The 19,671-nt window shown below is 47.1% G+C and overlaps 1 protein-coding gene across 2 annotated transcripts in view; it reads right to left on the minus strand.

The window, feature by feature from the left end:
• Positions 1–765: 765 nt before the first annotated feature.
• The window catches only part of NHSL1 (NHS like 1), a 142,089-nt gene continuing 123,183 nt past the window's right edge, over positions 766–19,671 (minus strand). The window contains exons 5-8 of one of the 2 annotated variants that reach the window (XM_040965321.1): positions 18,028–18,159; positions 5,670–8,834; positions 5,075–5,207; positions 766–1,458 (exon numbers count right to left, since the gene is read on the minus strand). In XM_040965321.1, coding sequence (XP_040821255.1) covers positions 771–1,458; positions 5,075–5,207; positions 5,670–8,834; positions 18,028–18,159 — 4,118 coding nt within the window. In that variant the 3' untranslated portion in view covers positions 766–770. The remainder of the gene's footprint in view (positions 1,459–5,074; positions 5,208–5,669; positions 8,835–18,027; positions 18,160–19,671) is intronic. The other variant, XM_040965320.1, reaches the window with a different exon arrangement.

Genomic DNA, 19,671 nt, shown 5'->3' on the forward strand with positions numbered 1-19,671 from the left:
CTCCATAGGGAAATGCATTTAAAAATCACTCACTCTTCTGAAGGTCAGACTACAAGTCCAGCACCTGTGGCTGCACAGCAGCAGACACAAAGTTTCCGCACTGCCACTTCCATGTTTGTCATTTATACAAAAAAAATAAAATAAAAAAGAGAGAGAAAGAAAAGAAACAAAACCCTTTCCTCCAGAGAAAAAGTACCTGAACAGACCTGTTGGCCCCATTGCAACTTCTCTGCATTCCGGTGGCCGGCCCAGCCACTGCAGCCTGCTGCGCTAACAGCCACATGCCCTGTGCACCAAGAGCCAGGCAACCTGTCACCCTTTTCTTAGCACTCATTTCTACCTTAGCTCCCCCATCCTTACAGGACTTCGGAAGCCGTCACCAGCTAGCCCAAAGACTCCCTTACTCTACCTACCTGTACTTGGACATTCTTGCTCCTATTTCCATCATGCTGTGTGTGTTTCTTAAAAATACAAAAAGTGTTCAAAATGCACACACATTCCCACGTAGACCCCTCATCATTTTAGCAAATACAACTACCAAAACAAACAAACAAACAAAAATCTTCCCCAGGAAGCACTTTCTGAAGTTGAAGCTTCTACTTGCTTTTAAGCCACAGGGCAAGTGGCCAGTGAATCTTAAATGAACCTTTCCCAGGCACAGGCCTGGGGCACTGAGTCTAAGCCCTTCCTGGCAAGGCAGGAAAGGATCCACAGGCTTTCCAGAGCTGAGTCTTCACTGCTCGCCTCCCACCTCACCAAGGGGGTTCTCCCTAACTCTCCTCCCGCCGATCTGGTGGACCCCCACCCTCTGCACCTGCTGTCCCATCTGTAGGTTCTACGCCTCGGGCCAGGCCCCCCTGGTCCATCGCATCCCCTGTCAGTCCGTCCAAGGAGTGTCCCTTCGCAGTACCCAGGGGGTGGCGAGCTCTGGGGTCCGCGATCTCCAGGCCTTCTCCCTCTCCCTCCGAGATGACGGTCATGGGGCTGCTCTGAATCCGGTTCCGAACGCTGTACCTGCTGCTGGCTGCCGAGGGCGGCGCTCTGCTGCGCCCGTACCTGGTGCCGGAGAAGGACAAGCTCCGAGGCATGAGGCCTTCGTTCTTGGCCCACTCCTCTTGAGCCCTTCTGTTCTTGCTTGGAGAGCAGCTGGATGGGCTCTCAGGGGTGTCGGGCGCGGGCTCCGACCTGGACCTCTGGAACCTGGGGTCGGTGTGCTTGAGCATCTCCGCTGCAGACATGCGGGCGCCCGTGTCGGAACGACTGCCCTTTCTCAGCAGCAAGGCTTTGAAGTTGTCGCTGCTGGTGCTGCTCTTTCGGACGCTTCTCTGAATGGATCCCACTTGCTTGGGGGAGGACAAGCTGGGGGCAGAGCCGGTGGGCGTCACGGGCGGAGATGGGGAGTGGTTTCGGGAGTGCTCCTCGTCTGAATCTTTGCGCCCAAGGACTTTCCTTTTGGATCTGCGATTTGATAACAGTCAGGTAAATACTAACTCCCCATCTGGTCACATCCTTATCTCTCTGCTGGCCTCGCAGGTCATTATTCAAGTAACATTTGCTGAACACAGAGTCTTAACTCTTGGTCAAACACTGCAGTGAGCTGTACCACGTGGCCCGTAACCACCTGCAATGCTCATTTGCCCATGTTCTTCTATCCATTTTTGCCCTCACCGAGGGCAACATTTCCAATTTTTACTAAGATTTATATTTTGATTATTTAAAAGGCAGAACTAGAAAGACAAGCAGGGACACTGAGACAGGAATTTTCCATCCTTTGGTTCACTTTTCAAATGGCCACAACAGCTACAACCAGACCAGACCAAAGCCTCAGGCTCCTACCTGTGTGCAGGGGCCCAAGCATTTGCATCATAATCTGATGAGAGTTCAGCTGCTGGGACTTGAACTGGCACACTTATGGTGGTAGATTAAGAGTAACCCACCACACTGCCACGCCAGCCTCCAAATTTTTGAATAATCTACCTTTTCCACACTGGGCTGATCCTGAATGAACAGCAGGCTGTAATTATCTGGTGCCAGCACTTGAACTGATAAGAAAGCTAAGCCAAAGCCCCCAGCTTCCTTGCACCAAAATATGCTCCACCCCAGGTCATGGAACAAGTATACACCGGCCATTCTCTACCCTTTCTCCAGAGAACCTGACATAAAAACAGTCTCAGCTGACTCTTACAGGGCTGTAGGTCAACTTCCAGAGCCCCAGCTTTCCTTGAACACAAGAGCAGTCTACGCCAGTTCCCGGGTCATGGCTGACTTCAATGACCTTCACACCAATCAAGACAATGGGAGGGAAGGCGTGGCGGGTGGGAGAGGAGCCCATCAGGGAGAGGAGCAGGCTGCCTGTGGAGCATCTTGTTCAGCCAGAGTCAGTGAGGCAGAAAGGAGAAATCAGAGGCCAGGCATTTGTCCTAATAGTTAAGCTGCCTGCCCAGGCTCCTGGCTGCAGCCTAACTGTGGCGGTCACTTAGGAAGTGAACCTGCAGAGGAAGGGTCTCTCCTCCTCTCTGTGACTCTGCTGTTCAAATAAATAAATGCATCTTTAAATGGTAATTATGGCTTTTAACTATAGATTAGAAGACAAGAGATGAGACTTCATAAAAGCATGGGTGTTTCCCTAAGATCAGCTGTCCTGTAAAGTAAAAATTCAATCTAAAAATTATAGTTCTCTACACCCAAACACATGAGGGCTCTTCAACAACTTCATGGAAAATGAAGAGTCTGTGAACACTGCACAGACTGAATGTTTTTGCAACAAAATAAACTGATTTTTCTCTTCCATTTTCTACACACACACACACACACACACACACACACAAAGATATATGTATGTGTACATATATAGATACATGTATTTCTAAAGAAGATGGCTATAAAAGGGACCTAAACAGTTACATTGGCTTGAAAGCTAATTATTTTAATACATATAAAAACTTCACACCTCAACTGGTGCTCTACATTTTCCATCTGGCTTTAAATCTGAAGTGAATTAATTTGCATTATAAAATTTGAAAATTCTGTTTCAGTTTAGATACTCTTTATTTTACATGATGACTTGACATGCTGAAGGACCTGAGAAGGCCTAAACGTCATCGCCTTTAATGGATTTTTATGACATCTGCTAATATAAGTTATTCTCATGAGAGAATATGAGAACTTTAGGGAGAAAAAAAATGGAGTTCAACAGAAGCCGCTTTTAGCATATCCAATCTTGAAATCCATGTACCACTTTTCATAATGTTCATTTTCCATGAACTCTGGGTGAGCCCTGACATGGTATCACTGCTGTCATGGAAATTGGCATGTTAGCTGGCTCGTTCTCTGCAATCCATTCCCAGGCCTGCCTGAACTCACTCGTCTCTTGCACACACTGGCTGAGCTCAGCTCCTACAGGAGACACACCCCTCTAATGGCAGCAGCCACGGGGGCTTTTCCAGTGGCTTAAGAAGGTTGCCAAAATAATACCTAAGAGAGACCGTTGACGAAGAAAAGTATGCAGTCTGCAGTCGTGTGGCATTGTAATAGCTGGGTTTTCTTGAGAATAACTATTCAGTACTCTGAGCAACCGGGCAACACAAATCTCTGTGGATTGTTATTATAAATACACCTTCCTGTATATTTAGCTACTTGATGCATTCCACATGAAACAAAAGGTTGAGCTATGCAAGAATTCCCTAACAGACTCCAATTGGCCTTGTTGAAATCAGAAACTATCTATTGAATGCTTACTATGCATGTAGCATAGTTAGAGTTAGAAACATCTCTGTAAACTTCTAGAAGTGCCACTCAAACTGCATCCAGCATGATTTTTCTCTGCTGGTTATGAGCAATAATTGGATAACCAGTCACCTTTTTATTTCTAACGGGGAAAAAAAAACCAGTGCAACCACACAGATGGGGATAGCCTTTGGGGTTTATTACATCAGCACTGGAGCCGCGAGGTAAAGAAAGAGATTGCTAACAAACACTCTAAGCTGGCAGCCCGGTGCTCCCTCAGGTTGGGTATGCCTGTGTCGGTGAGGAGTTCTAGACAACTCTGTGTTTTTGATCTCATGCAAGAATCTTTTCAGTTACATTCCAAGGAGTGGGAAAGCACTGATGAAACAAGGTTATTTATGCAGAAAATAAAATGACTTTCTAGGCCACTTTGCTCCAGAAGGGGTAGAGATAAGGGAAACTCACATTTAGCACCAAGTAAAAAAAAAAAAAAAAAAAAAAACAAAACTTTGGCATTCATGAGAGTTATTTGAAAATACGGTGGGAAAGACCGCAGAAGGAAGCAAAAGGTTTAGATGGCATGACTGTTTAAAGTGCATATACATTTATGTCTTAAAGCTTATCAGTTTGTGCAATGATATTTGCTGTGGGAGCTCAGAAGCAGAAAAATACAGTAAGTTAAAAATTCAAGGCTAACCCGTATTTACCATTTAAGAAAACCGCAAGTCAAACTACATATTTTACCCTAACTAGTGTCAAGAACCCACAGTTTCTGATGCCAGCAGATGGCACTGCTGGTACACAGTAAGAAGCACATTTCCTCCTGTTCCTATTGAAAAAAAGAAAAAAAGCACTCTACTCTTTTATGGAAACATTGAAACAGCCCAAGAAATTACACTGTCAAATTCATTTTTTCATAAAAATGCAAAAAAAAAAAAATGAGAGAGAGAATGAACCACAACACTCCTCGAAAGGAGTTCTGTGTAGCTGGGCTGCACCTGAAGCTCACAGAACAGGGCACCTGCTCTTCCTGGACCTGGCTGGGACACTTCCTCCTGGACCCAGCCCCTGGCTGCTCTCAGCCAGTACCTGTAAACACTGCCCCATGCCTGCCAACAAGATCAGCACCTGCCAGAAGGTATGGCACCGAGCCTCTGTCCCTAGTGTCATTCTAAATGTCAGCAGGACAAAGTACACCAGAAATGAGAATACGAGTATAGACACTTCCGTCAGCAGCAAGGTTAATGAGTCAGGATTGGGTGATGGAAGGAGCCGAGCTGAGAATCAGCTAGAAGGAATCAGAGTAGGTTTAAGTCCTGGGGAGATGGGGAGAGGGGCGAGTGGATACCTGTGAATAGCTGCGAAAAGGTCTTCGGTGGTCCTGGGCCGGCTGGGGGTCATCACCTCATCACTGCCCTCTTCCTTAGTGGGGTCAAAGATCTCCGAGGCAGCACAGGATGGGCTGGCATCTGGAACCACAGCTAGAGAAGTAGGGAGACAACAACACAAGATCACAAAGAGGAGTTCACCAAGCTCACCAATGCAAGGCTCCCTGCTCTCTGCTGCTGCTGCTGGCTGGCTGGCGGGAGAAGCACCAGGCTCGCTCCGGGTCTGAGGTTTGAGAGTTTCCAAGGGAGGGGACCTGAGAGCCAGAACTCATTCTGTGCTGCCAACACACAGAACTCAGTGCTGCAAGGCTCTGAAACTCCCTGGTATCATTCCTTCGCTGGGCAGAGGGGAGATTACTCATCGCCGCTTAATCGGCAGCCTGCTGCAGCCTTCAGCTCTGCTCTCTGCTTCCCATCATTTGGAAAACTCTTCCTTCAGCTCAGCGTGTCTCACTGCATTTCCTAAGATGCCAAGTTGGCAATCTCGTGGGTAAGAAGCCCAGGTTCGCCTGAGTTCCACAGAGGGCATGGGAGAGGGCAGGGTACTGGGCTTACCTTCTTGGTCCTGTTGAGAGAGGCAGCTCTCCGCGTTGCCCCCATCATCTGTATTACTCTCTGCTGGCTCATCCTGCTTGAGAGTTGGTGAGGAATTGGGCTGTACCATGGGGACATCAGTTTCCACTTTGCTGGGGCACACAACTCCTGCAGCTCCTGTCTCTGCCAGCGAGCTGCCCGGGCTGGGCACATGAGAGCCGACAAGGGTCCCCGAAATCTCTCCGGTTCCTTGGCTGTGCACAGAGCCCTCCTCGGCCCTGCTGGGGCTGGGGGAGGCTGGGAAGGCGGGGCTCACGTTCTCTGCAGGCTGGGCGGCGCAGTCTCTCTGCGGAGGTGGCACCACAAGGAACAGTTTGGGCTTCTTGGAAATAGGGGGCGGCTTCCTGCTGGGAGAAGAGTCTGGGAGGGGGGTGGGCCCTGGGCCGTGCTGAGCCCCTGCCTGGCCCGCTCCGGAGTACAGAGCTCCTGGGCTGTGCTGTGTAGGGTCGCCTCGCTCGGTTAGTTGGTCATGGTCACCCAGACTGGAGCTCCTGGCAGGCGTCGGAAGCGAGCTCGTCTCAGAGGCAGGCTGGCTTTCGCTCTCCATCTCATTTATGCTATTTCGGGCTTTCAGAACGGCAGATGGCTTTAAGTGGTACGGCGGAGAGGCTGGGGTTCCTTGTTCCTGAGCTGCGCACTCGGGTGATGCTGCCACCTTGGTGCTGGGGTGCCGCCTCACTGGCCTCAGCTGCACCATCTGCAGCGCCTCGGTGGTGATCAGCGGTATGGGGGGCCTGCTGCCTTCTTCCCTGCTGGAAGGCGATTTCATGGCCTCCCGGGAGGGCTCAGGTCGGCCGGAGGGCCTGGGGTCCCTCATGAATTTGGGGTCAAGAGGGGGGGCTGGTGGGGGCAATGGCAGGGAAGCAGAGGTGCCTGGGAGCAGGGGACTGAGTGGTGGTGGAGGTGGAGGGAGGATCCCGTAGGAGGTTGAGGAGCAGCAGGGCATGAGGGCTTCCGGCGGCGGAGGCGGGAACATGGGGGAGAGAGGCAAAGGGGGCTCCTGGGAGCCATCGGTTGGAGGCGGAGGGAGAAGGAGAGACTGGTCAGCCTGATGAGGCGGCAGTGCAGGGGGTGAGGCCAGGGCCGGCTCCAGCCGCTTCACGGTGCCACTGCCCTCATTGGAGGCATTGGAGGAGAGGGAGGTGGACGAGGAGGAAATGGACATGGATGAGATCAAGGAGGACTTCCTTTCTGGTACCTTGGGCTTGGCCTTCCCCTTCCCATTGGCTGGTGATGCCGACTTCAGAAACACAGGCACTGGGGTGAGTGTGGTGGGTGTGTTGGACTGGCTGGAATACCCACTGGATGGCGAAGTGACCCGGTGGCACTTCTCTGGCGATGGCACCTTCTGTTTGACTGCAGTCCCGGGCCCTGGTGGTGGCATGGCAGCCCTGGCTCCATCAGGGCCCTGGCGGACTGGACCATTGGCTCCGGGCACTCCGGGGCCAGCCGCGTCCTCCTGAAGGCCAGTGTAGTCGATGTAGTAGCACCACGGGTCGGCATACTCGGACTTGACGCTGCTCGTGTCACTTGGCGCAGGTGTGGCACCACCCATAGAGGAAATGTTGGCTGTGGTGGCGGAGGTGAGGCTGCTGCCGGCGCTGACCGTGCTCTGGCTCCGCGAGCGTGGCAGCCACGACTCTTCCAGGTCACTGCAGGGGCTGTGCGAGGGCGAGCTGCCGCCGCCAGCACCACCCGGGCCGGGCGGCAGGTTCAGCTGCAGCGAGTGCTGGAGTGTGGCGATCAGACTCTGGTTGAGCACCTGCCCGTTAGACTGGCCGTTCTTCTTGGGTACCCTGCGGAGGGAGTCTGTCCGGGAGGGTGGTAGGGGAGGTTTCTTGGCCTTCCTCAGAGAGATGTTTCTCGAAAGGGATTTGTCGTGGTCGTTTGGCCGGTCACCTTGGATTCTTGGAGGTCTTCCACCATCGAAAACGTTTACCACACTGTGCCTCGGGTTCCCGAAGCCATCGGCTCCGCTGCCCACGTGGCTGGACCCGAGCGCAGAGTCTGTGCGCCGCAGTGGGTAGCAGTTGTGCTCCTCCGAATACACCGAGCTGCCGTCCTCTCTGTTGGATGTCTGGTCCAGGCTGCAGCTGCTCACGTTACTGGTGGGAGAGGAGTGACCCGGGGTGGTTGGATGTGGCTTCAGCGGAGAAGCGTGTTCAGGCCCTGAAGCTCTGCCCCCCGAGGAGCTAGACTCGCTCTTGCCATCCATATCCTGGGTGTGGCCTGGGAAACTGAGGTTATTTCTACAGTGGTAGGGTAGGATGTGGGAGCCATTTTCCCTATGAGCTGGGTTACCCAGAGGCACTTCTGGATCACAGAGTGACACCCCGGGGCCTTGGGTGTCAAAGGCTTGGGAAAGGATGGTTGGGGAGCGGTCACTCCAGTGATCACCCGGACGCTGGTGTCCATCCCTGGCAGCACGCCTGGTGGTGAAGTGGTCACGGGGAGTGACCTTCAGGTACGGGGATGAGCTGGTCATTTTACCGTCTAGCTGCCCTGCACTCTGAGCAGTATGAAGAACCATGATCTCGGAGGAGGAGGAGAGAGTGGCGTTTGGGATGATGCTGGTGGAGTAGGTGGCATGGGGAGAGACCACACACGCAGGACTCGTCAAATTTTCACTCTCAAAGGGCCGCAACTCTTCAGATCGGGGTCTTAGAAGCATGCCAGTCCTAGAGAGCCCTCCCACAGAAGCCAGGTTCTCGTCTCCTTGTAAACGACCCCTCTGGTAGGGTAAAGTGCCATCCACTTCATCGGCAGGGCCCAAGGCACCTAGTGACTGAAGGCGCGTCCTTACCGCAGAGCGTGGGAGGCTGTGGAAGCCAGCATCGCCGTCCAGGCGAGAGGGGAACACCACTCCAGCCGAGTCACTCAGCACAGACATGTTGCCAGAAGAGCCGGAGAAGTGGCTCATCTGGGCTGCGATGCCTTGCCCCTTATATGCCCTGATTCTTCTCACGGAAGGTGGCACGACCTTCACGTCCTCGGTCTGGCAGCTGGAGTCCCGGGTCTCCGAGCGCTGCCCAGCAGGGTGGTAGCCGTTAAGCCTTCCCAGGGTGGAGTAATGGTCCCCGCCATACACAGAGCGGTCACCCACATCCTCTTGGCTAGTGCCTGACGCTGCAGACAAAGCATAGAAAAAGACTGTTATATGAAAATAGAAACCAAGGGGTCATTCCTGTGGCATGCACCACCCCTGTTTTTTTTTTTTTTTTCAAATTTTAGGAAACAAAACTAAACCAATTCCACACCTTTTCTATTTTTAGTTTTTTTCTTCTATGGGGACTTCAGAGTGATTTTAATGCTCCCCGCCCCCCCAACAGCTTCCAAAGTAAAAATCCTGCTACATTCCAAGTACTTCTTTTGATTGTACATTCCAAGTACTACTTTAAATCAGGTGCTCTATGCAGAATTTACAGTGACTCCTTCAAGTTCAAGGCTGCTGAGTTCCCTGTGCAGAATTCACTGCTCAAACAACCACCGCGAAGCAAAGACTCAAGGCAGCAAAGTGTCTGTTGGCAATGACCGTGTCATTCAAAGACAGACCAGAGGCGCCCCCCCACCCCCGGTACCATTAGGAGGGATACTGGAAAAAATGTGAATTGTATCAATTCTTCATGTCAGAAGGAAATCCTAAGAAAGAAAAAGAAAATTGATTTGGAGGCCCATCTGTGTTTCAAAGACTTCATTATCCATCTTAAGCCATCTTAAGGCTGTCTGTTGGTGACATTCAAAAGTCTACAGCAATCTGCTGTGTGCTGGCAGAGGGGAGAAGGAGCGGGGACTGAAGGGAGTCTTCACAGGAGTGTTATTCATTTCTTTGAGATTTACAACCAGAGTAGTATGTTAGAGAAAATGAATGAAAAAAAAAAAAAAAGGAGCAGGAAAAACAGAGGGAAAGGGACAAGCAGAACCTCAAGCAGGGGAGGTGTTTGGAGCAGGAGTGACGATGCCTCTTGAAACACCCTCACCTCATATCCCATCTCAGGTCCTAGCTCTGCTTGCACTGACAGCTTCCTGCTGATTCCCAGTCTGGGAGGAAGCGCAGGATGCCTCAAGTACCTGGGTCCCTGCCACCCACACGGGAAGCCTGGACTGAGCTCTGGGCTCCTGGCTTCAACCTGGGCAAGTCCTGGCTGTTGCAGGCATTTGGAAAATGGAAGACTCCTTTGAGACTCTTTCAAGTACAGTGAAAGTAAATAAATAAATAAATAGAAAGTTTTTTTAAGAGCAGCATGTTGGGGCTTGTGCTGTGGCATAGTGGATTAAAGCCGCTTTTGGCAGCACTGGTATCCCACATAGACACTAGTTCAAGCCCAGCTGCTTCACCTCTGATTCAAGCCCTGGTGATGCACCTGGGAAAGCTGGAAGAAGCTCCTGACTCCTGGCTTTGGATTGAGTTGGTCCTAGGATTTGTGGCTTTGTGGGGAGTGAATCAACAGATGGAAGGTTCTTTCTCTTTCCCCTGGCCCTATAACTCTGCCTTTCACATAAACATATTATTTTTCTTTTAAAAAGGAGGGTATTGTCATCATATCTCAAAAACTCCTAGGTGGTGATAAACAGATTCCAACCTGCCTGAGAAAGAACAGGGCTCTAAAAAAAAAAGAAGATTCTGAAACCAAGAACTTAACCAAAGTATACTGAGAACAAAATAAAACCAACCCTTGGGACTAGTTAAATACTTAAAAATATGGAAAATCTTTTTATGCTATTTTCATCACCAAGGCCTGGAAGTGTCTCATGTTCAGGCTTTGCAGAGCAGGGCTGGATGAGCATGCATCTGTATCCTGAGGCACCTGACAAGCACACTGATGAGATGGGGTTGTTAAATATTCCCTCTACCCAGATACTATAGCCACTGCCTGGTACACATCCCTGGCAGTGCTCATGTAGATAGCACAGGACAGTACTAAGATCGCAGCACTCTGCTGGTGTCAACTTCTAAAGGGATGTCACCCAAAAGGAAGGCTCCCACAGGGAACACCCTTTCTCTCGTTTCGATCCTAAGATATTTAGCAACAATTATCTATTTTCCTTATTCTCTCTGCCAAAGACTCACTTTCCTAAGATACACACATGGGTGAGGCTGCGTCTCAGAAAAAGGGGAAGTATTTGGATTAGGGTTAAATGTCACCCTGGAAACTTGCATTCCATATCAGAATAACTGGGTTTGAGTTCTGAGTCTGCTTCTAGTTCTAGTGGGCAAAGGGCAGGAGCTGAAGAAAAACACACTTGGAAGAAAGAAAAACAGTAAGTACACAGGTGTGTCATTTAGGGATAGGGAAGACCAGCAGATGGCCATATTTTGGCATGCTAATTTGTACTGGTTCCACTGCAAACAATTGGATATCTCGCTCTATCAATAATGGGCTTTAATGTTTTTGTCTTCAAAACCTGTAGCTGTGGGTCCAGCACTGTGGTCCAGAGGGTTAAATTGTGCTTGTAATGCCAGCAGACCATAGAGCAGTGCTGACGAGTCCTAGCCACCCCGTTTCTGGGCTAGTTCCTTGCCTATGTGCTTTGGAAAGCAGCAGATGGGGTGGGTACTGTGGCATAGCAGGGAAAACCCTGCCTATGGTACTACCAGCCCATACAAGTAAAGGTTCGGGACTCAGTCACTCCACTTTTCATTGAACTTCCTGTGAATATGCTGGGAAAGCAGTGAAGGATTGCCCATGTGCTTGGGACCCAGATGTGCAACGCCCAGATGAAGCTGCTGGGTCCTGGTTTTGGACCAGTCCAAATGGCTGCTTTGGCCATTTGGGTAGTGGGCCAGAAGACAGAAAACCTTTTCCACTCTGACATTCAAATAAACAAAACTTTAAAAAAAGAAGGAAGGAAGGAAAGAAAATGAGAGAGAGAGAGAGAGAGAGAGAGAGAGAGAGAGAAGCAGCAAATGATGGGATGGTCAAAGTTCTGGGGCTCCTGCTACCCACAGAAGATGCGATGGGTGAAGTCTTTAGGCTCCTGGATTTAGCCTGGACCAGCCCCGATTGTTCTGGCCATTTGGGGCGTGTACAGGTGGAGGGAAGAATCTCTGTCTCTGTCTCGTACTCTACTTTTCAAATAAATAAATCCTTAGCAACAACTCCCCCCCGAACTCCCACCAAAAAAAATCTAGTTTTTTAATTTCTTGGGGCTACTAGAAGTTAAACTATTTGAATGTCGGATAAAACCTAGTTACTTTTCAGTAATGATTTTGAGTGTGCAATCACTGCAGACTTCTGAAAATAAAAATATATACATTTCTCACTATGCACAATTGAGTATCATTCTCAAAAAATGTTTAGAGGTTCAAAAATATACAACAAACAACTAATTTTGAATTTAAAATAGGGATCAGCAAAACTCTATTCCCTACACAGATGCTCCGATATTGTCACTGTATAAGAAGTCTCACAGGAGATGAGCAGTTAGCAGAGCAATTAAGATGTCCTATACTGGAGGACCCGGCCCTAGTGCCATACCCACTTCTAATTCAACTGGCTGCTACAGCACAATATGGGTGGCAGCAGGCGAAGGCTCACGTATGTGGGTCTCTGACACCCATCTATAGTACTGGCATTCTGGCTTAGCATGGTCCAGCTCTACCCATTACAAGCACTTAGAGACTAAATCACTGGACTTCTCTACCTTTCAAATAAAATAAGTAAAAATGAAAATACATTGAAAGTAAATTTCACAATATTACAGGATATAGATAAATGTTATATAAAACAAAATAAATTACAAAAAAAAAAAAAAAGAAAATACAGACCATTCAAATATTACTCAAAATTTTGATGGGATTTGACTGATTTAAAAATATAATGTAGGAGCAGGTCAGCTTATCTTCCTGCTAGTGCTCCTGGGAGACCCAAGAATCTAGGTTGTGTGTCACGCAAACATGAGTTCCCAGACAGAGTTCGTGGCTCCTGCCTTTCCTCTGGCCCGACACTGGCTATATGGTCATTTGGAGCTGAACCAGTGGATGGATAACTTCAGATAAATAAATGAAACTTCAAAAATAAACAATGAGCAAAAGCAGTTACATACAATTCTTCTAATACCATAAAGGATTTCCAATTTCTAAAACTAACTTGTAACTAAAGATAATAAAAATGTACAGGTCAGTTTATTTAAGGTTTAGTATATGAATATTTTTCAAGAAGTCTTGGGTGGGGTTCAGTAATATTTTTAGTGTAAACTAACACCATTCATTAAGGGATTTCTTTTTTAAAGACTTATTTATAAGAGATACAACACACACAGAGAGCGATTTTCCTTCTTCTGGTTTGCTTCCCAGATGGCTTCAATGACCATGGCTGAACCAGGCTGATCAGGAGCTAGGAACTTCATCAGCATCTCCCAAGGTGGTGGGGGGGATCCATGTTCTGAGGCCATTCTCAGTTGTTTTTCCAGGCCATCAACGGTGAATTGAATGCGAGGTAGAACAGCCAGGAATGGTACCCTTCCAGGATATCAACGTTACAGATGATAGATTAACTTGTTAAACCACATCACTGACCCCACGCTATTTTTAAGATTTATGTATTTTTATTGCAAAGTCAGATATACAGCAAAGGAGAGACAGAGAGGAAGATCTTCCATCTGATGATTCACTCCCCAAGTGAGCGCAACGGCTGGTGCTGTGCCGATCCAGAGCCAGGAGCCAGGAACTTCCTTTAGGCCTTCCATATGGTGCAGGGTCCCAAGGCTTTGGGTCATCCTTGACTGCTTTCCCAGGCCAGAGGCAGGGAGCTGGATGGGAAGTGGAGTTGCCAGGATTAGAACCGGTGCCCATATGGGATCCCGGCGCATTCAAGGTGAGAACTTTAGCAGCTAGGCCACCATACTGGGCCCACTCCCATGGTATTACTTTAAGTAAGACTTTTGCTCCTTAGGAAATATGCATGGGTGGATAAGTTCAGTATCAAAATATGATTATATATCCAAGAAAACCAGATCTGATTGTAAAAGATGAAGCCTCATGTGGTATTCAGACACATTCTGTGTAGTTGTAAAGTGGAAGAAAAATGTGAAATCTGGACCTGGCACAATAGCGTAGTGGCTAAAGTCCTCGCCTTGCACGCACTGGGATCCTATATGGTCACTGGTTCTAATCCCGGCAGCCCTGCTTCCCACCAGCTCCCTGCTTGTGGCCTGGGAAAGCAGTCAACGACGGCCCAAAGCCTTGGGACCCTGCACCTGCGAGGGAGACCTGGAAGAGCTCCTAGTTCCTGGCTCCAGATTGGCACAGCACCAGCCGTTGTGGTCACTTTGGGACTGAACCAGTGGACGGAGGATCTTCCTCTCTGTCGCTCCTTTTCTGTATATCCTACTTTACAATAAAAATAAATAAATCCTTAAAAAAATGTGAAATCCAGTCCTGTTCATGGAACAGTCAAAAAATCCTAACCATAATGTAATTTTCTAATTTTTCAGACATGCATTGGAAATAAACCTTGACTTGAAAGCATTATTTGTTGCTAGTCCCCAGAGATTACTATTTGTGGATTTTTCAAAAGATTTATTATTATTTTTTTAATTTGAAAGGCAAAGTTACAGAGAGAGAAGGAAAGAAGAGAGCTCTTGTGAGAAAAAAACCACAAAAACACACAAAAAAATTTAAGAAATAAAAAATGACAAATGAAATAAAGAACAATAAAAGTAAATAAAATTTAAAAAGAGAGAGAACACTCTTCTATCTGCTGAGTTGCCTCCCAAATGGCAAGAACGATTGGTAATTAGGCTGTCCTGAAATCAGGAATCAGTAGCTGCTTCTTCTAGGTCTCCCACCTGCGTGAAGGAGCCAGGGAACTGGATCGGAAATGCAACAGCTGGGGCTCAAACAGGCATCTATAGGGTATGCCAGCATCACAGATGGCAGCTTTGCTAGCTATGCCACAGCACCGGCCCCTACTTAGGGAATTTGGAGTACAAACTGCGCATCATTAAACATTACATCACATTCTAAATTACAGACACACTTCTGATGGTTGGTCCTGCAGGAGCCAAAGCTCTTTGCAACTTGAAGTGTTCAGTGGCAGAACACAGTTATCCTAGCCAAAGCCTTTCCTTCCTCTAATCACATCTTTTTTTTTTTAACTTGATTAAGTCGTACTTATATTTCTCTTCTGGAAGAAGACTAATAAAAAAAATAAATCTGTACTTTAATAATCATTAGTTAGTTAGCGTAAGCCTTGTTAACCATGGCCTAGCATGGTAGCCTAGTGGCTAAAATCCTCGCCTTGCACATGCCAGGATCCCATATGGATGCCGGTTTGTGTCTTGGCTGCTCCACTTCCCATCCAGCTCCCTGCTTGTGGCCTGGGAAGGCAGTTGAGAATGGCCCAAAGCCTTGGGAACCTGCACTGTGTGGGAAATCCAGAAGAGACTCCTGGCTCCTGGCTTCGGATTGGCTCAGCTCCAGCCATTGTGGCCGCTTCGGGACTGAACCAGTGGATGGAAGATCTTCTTCTCTGTCTCTCCTCCTCTCTGTATATCTGCCTTTCCAATAAAAATAAATCAATTTTAAAAGAAAAAAAAAGATTTGTTAACTGGTATCTTAGAAATAGAAATACTGAGAGTAAAAGGCAAAGTCAACTACATGTCTTGAAAAGATAGAGCAAACACATAATCAAAGTTTTTGGCCATGTCAAAGTCCTCCCTTTCTATCCACCCATCTTCTCTCAAAAGATTTACATATGGATTTAAAAGGCAGAGAGGGAAAGAATGAGGTCAGCTATCCACTGGTTCTGGTTCTCTCCCCAAGTGTCCACAATAAAAAAAGGCAAGATGAGGTCAGAGGCAAGAGCTCACACTCACTCCTGGGTAACCTACACAGGTGGCAGGGGCCCAGCACTTGGCTCATCATCTTCCATCTTCCTAGCCACACCAGCAGGAAACTGGATCAGAAGCAGAGAAGCTGCAGTTCTAATTCACACATGCAAACATGGGATGTCCGAGTCTTGTCGCTTGGGAGGCATTTTCACCGGCTGCAGCCCAATGCCCTCCCTGTCTATTTTTAAGCTATCTTGGCTGCCATTGTCCCAGTTATGCGCAATGACATCCAGTGTTTACGTCTAACAGCAGTTACCATGTAGGTGATGTGGGAAAGCTATTTTGTGGATTTCTCCAGCACTAGTGGTACTCTCTGTGACAGGCAAAAGAGGCAGAAACAAACATGGAATTCCAGGGACTCAATTATTGATTTAAAAAAGACTCCAGTTCCAGATGTGATTTACCCAGCTGGTCAGACAATTCCAGTAAAGTTAAAGGAACAACTGAGTTATTGGCTTCATGCTGGTTGGTTTAGCAACATAGCTGATAACAATTTATAACTCTTAACTTTGGTTCTCATATTACATATGCATGTAGACAATGCATATTGGATACCTATGTGTATGTGTATCTGGAGCAAACTATTCTTACATTCCTTAAAACAGAGTCAGCCAAAAATCTACCTATTTTTTTTTTAATTGAAAATCCACTTAAAATGCAGCTTTCTTCTACACGTCAACCTGGTATATGGGGCTTAAATGCTTATTTTCAAAGTCATTCCTTTAAGTTAAGGAACCATCTCCCAAAAGACTAAAGTGTAAATGTTATCTGAAGTGCTATAGGAAATGATCCCATTAAACATCCACAGAGTACGGTGTGGCCAGCGTATATTTTCAAATTAGTTAGCTGTCAGCTCAACTAGGGGGAGAAGAGAGCCTTGGAGTAAATGAGCCTGAACGAATGAGGCAGCACTAGATTTGGAAGAGAGACAAACAGAAGATATTTGAAGGTAAGGGAGCACGGAAGGAGTGTGGTGCCCTAAGGTGGCCATGGGAGGCCTGGCAGGGCCTAAGGCGCAGTGTCCAGGACAAACACGAAGGACAGACACTTCATAGTCCAATGAGTACAGCTGCAGTTCTGCCTTTGTTTCTACATTCCCCACCCCAATATGCAAAAGGCCGGCACCTGAGGGGTAGAAGGCAAGCCTTGTTATACTTTGGGGAAATGCTGCTGTGGCCCAGAAGCCAGTGCCCATGCGCTTTAGAATTTCGGGACAATAAGAGACTGAATGCTAGGGCAAGCAGGGCAAGCCTGCCCCTCTCCCCATACAAGGCATTTCAGCAGGGATGCTGCAGAGGAGGAAGACACAGGCACAGAATCTACACCACCCAGGAAACCGAAATGCTGCCCCTGGGACTATAACAGGGAAAGCACTAGCTAGGATAGGTCCATTTAGACAAATAGGCTCGTGGTTTCAGAAATCATGACTCAGGCCCCAGAATGTCCACTTTCACAGTAAATAAAAGTATCAGCTGAAAATATGTACTAATTGCAGTATGCTCCTCTACTCCCAAATGAAAGGATTTCCTACGAATCTGTTTAAAGTATGAAGTTAGTTCATAGGCTGGCCAAGGACAAAGAAACAAATTTCCAGGTAGACAGCCTTCTGTTCCCTACAATAATGCTAAGAGAAGCTGCTGCATTTACAGCAGTATCAGGTACTAACTCTGAATTCATGAACCAACCTTGCAGGGTAGGTTCTGGTAACACCATCAACTCCAAATGTGAAGGAGGAGTAGGAATGTGCCCGAGGTCACCCAGACAGTAAACATTCAACTCAAGCAGACTGGTACCAGAACCTGGGTCCTGACCCAGGAGCCATGTTATGCTGGCATGTCTGCCAGGCCTCAGGAAAAAGAAAGGGAGAGGAATACATTTAGAGAAAAGGGGATAAAAGAATTATCCCAAGTATATACAAAGACAAACAGAAACAAAAGGAGTAAATGAATACTGAATCAAAACAACCCTCTCCAGGAGGCAATATTTATTATATATACATAAATAAAAAGCTGTGAAAAGGTTTCACCGGAGGTAATGAAGGTGTTATCCAACCAAATGATTTCTTTTCTATTGCAATGACATAAACCAATAGCCCCAGACTGCTTGCCCCTGACAAAATGCTACCAGCATCGTCACTGAAAGTCAAGTCCCTAATTTGAAAATGAGTTTCCAGTTTCAGGAAAAGAGTTAAAGGAAAAGTAAATTTAATTACAGAAACAGCCCAAGCCCAAGGTACATAGAAAGGGTAATTTGTCAACTCCCATCATCCCAGTGAGTAATTTTCAGGTTTGCCCTTTCCCCTGCAATGGAAGAAACTGCACAGGGCTTTAAAGGCTTGTATCAAACACCTCCTTTAGGAAAGCAGATGGCCTTCAGGGCCCAGAACGGCTATCAGAATGTATCGATTGGATAAGCACCGCAAATGAGGTTAGGTGGTCGAGGCGAGCCACAGTGAGGAGCAAGAGAATGCAGTTCTGATGAGCCATACCTAGCTCCTTCTGTATGTTGTCAGGGACTCCTGTAATAGTCTTTCTCCTTTTGACTTTCTTCGGTCGTCTTACCAGAGTGTCTGTGTAAATTAGAGACCGCCGAAGGCTGGCCTGGCGATCGAAATTCTCCCCTAATGTAAAGCGGTAGAACAAGCAAAGCAATGTTATTTCCAAGCAAGCTGACACCATGCACTTCCTTCCAGCAGTTTGTTGTCAAATGATAAGAAGGTATTAATAATGATGTTAGCCAGTCACATGACGATGGAGCTGAAGGGCGAAAAGGGAAGGAAAGCACGTTATCACCATAAGGCTCTTTTCCAATGTGTGTGTGTGTGCGCGTGCATGTATGTGTGTGTTTGATCTTGCAATGGAAACATCCTGAGCTCATTTCCAGATGAGCCGGAGTAGCAAACACAAATTTGTAACACACCAAAAGAATGCTCCCGTGAGATTTTTTAAAAGGCATGCTTTTGGAAATGTTCCACAAAGGTCCTGTGCTGAGGAGACACCAGCATGGACATTGGGTTGGGGGGGGTGATGAAAGCAAAGTATTCATCTGACCTCTCTGAAGAGAGCCATGTAACATCCTGTGCAATGAATCAAAGAACAGAATCCAGGGTTCTTGGAGGAAGAGCTTGTTGCTCAGACAAGGCAGCCACCGACTTTGATAGAGTATATTATGGTATGAAATACAATTACAGAGAAAAATGAAAAGCCTTATGGTGATACAGTACTTTAAACCACAACAAGACCCAGCAGCATTGCAGTTGTTAAAGCTGAACTGCTTCTCTCTGTTTCATAGTCATTTTTTTTTTTTAACATTGATCCTAATTCAGACATTTCAGGTAATGCTGTAACCAAACCAGAAATGCTTCAGGACAAACTTGTACAATTAACACACCATGGAAAACCATAAAACAGTAAAATTTGTTAACAGTGTCAGTGATCGATGATCCGTTGTTCACTTGAAACAAAGTTTTATATCATTGATCTTTGTAAATGATCATTCTCCTAAAAGAGATTTCTTAAAAATACTTTCATACATACAAATTACATACTTCTGTCATTCTTATGCATAAAAGTATCACTCCTTGGCAATATTGACACATATTCAAACTGGGAATGTTGTGGACAGTGTAATTTCTATTTTGAAAGGAATAAATTGTGAGCTTTATCCAAACAAAATAGAGTGTTAGAAACAGGAGTTATCAAACCAACCTGCTAAAGAACAAAGTTAAATAAATGCTTGCAGACTTGTAAATGTTTGCAACTTTTTGTTTCCAATAGAGAAAAACAGAAGGGACTAAAAGAAGACCCTGAGACCCCAGAGGACACCACTGCCAAGAGAAATGGGTCACCAGGCACAGCAGCAAAAGTGACCTTTGAATGGGTAAGGCACAGCCACAACGCTCCATTAGTTTCCTGCAGCAGAGAAAAACATTTCCTTGTATGAAAACATTAAGGTGGGACAAAACATTAACTGAAGTTGGTTAGTCTCCAGTTTTAAAGACGAAGGATTAAACCACCATAAGCACCAGGGAAATTCAGAAACAGACCAGAGGAGGATGCATTTCCCACACACACCATCATTGAAGTCGGGTACCTAACTCCCCATTGTGCACGGCCATCTACCGTGACTGCTT

This window comes from Ochotona curzoniae, unplaced genomic scaffold (assembly GCF_017591425.1).
Source record: "Ochotona curzoniae isolate NIBS_2020 unplaced genomic scaffold, NIBS_Ocur_1.0 scaffold_3890, whole genome shotgun sequence".
Lineage (NCBI taxonomy): Eukaryota > Metazoa > Chordata > Mammalia > Lagomorpha > Ochotonidae > Ochotona > Ochotona curzoniae.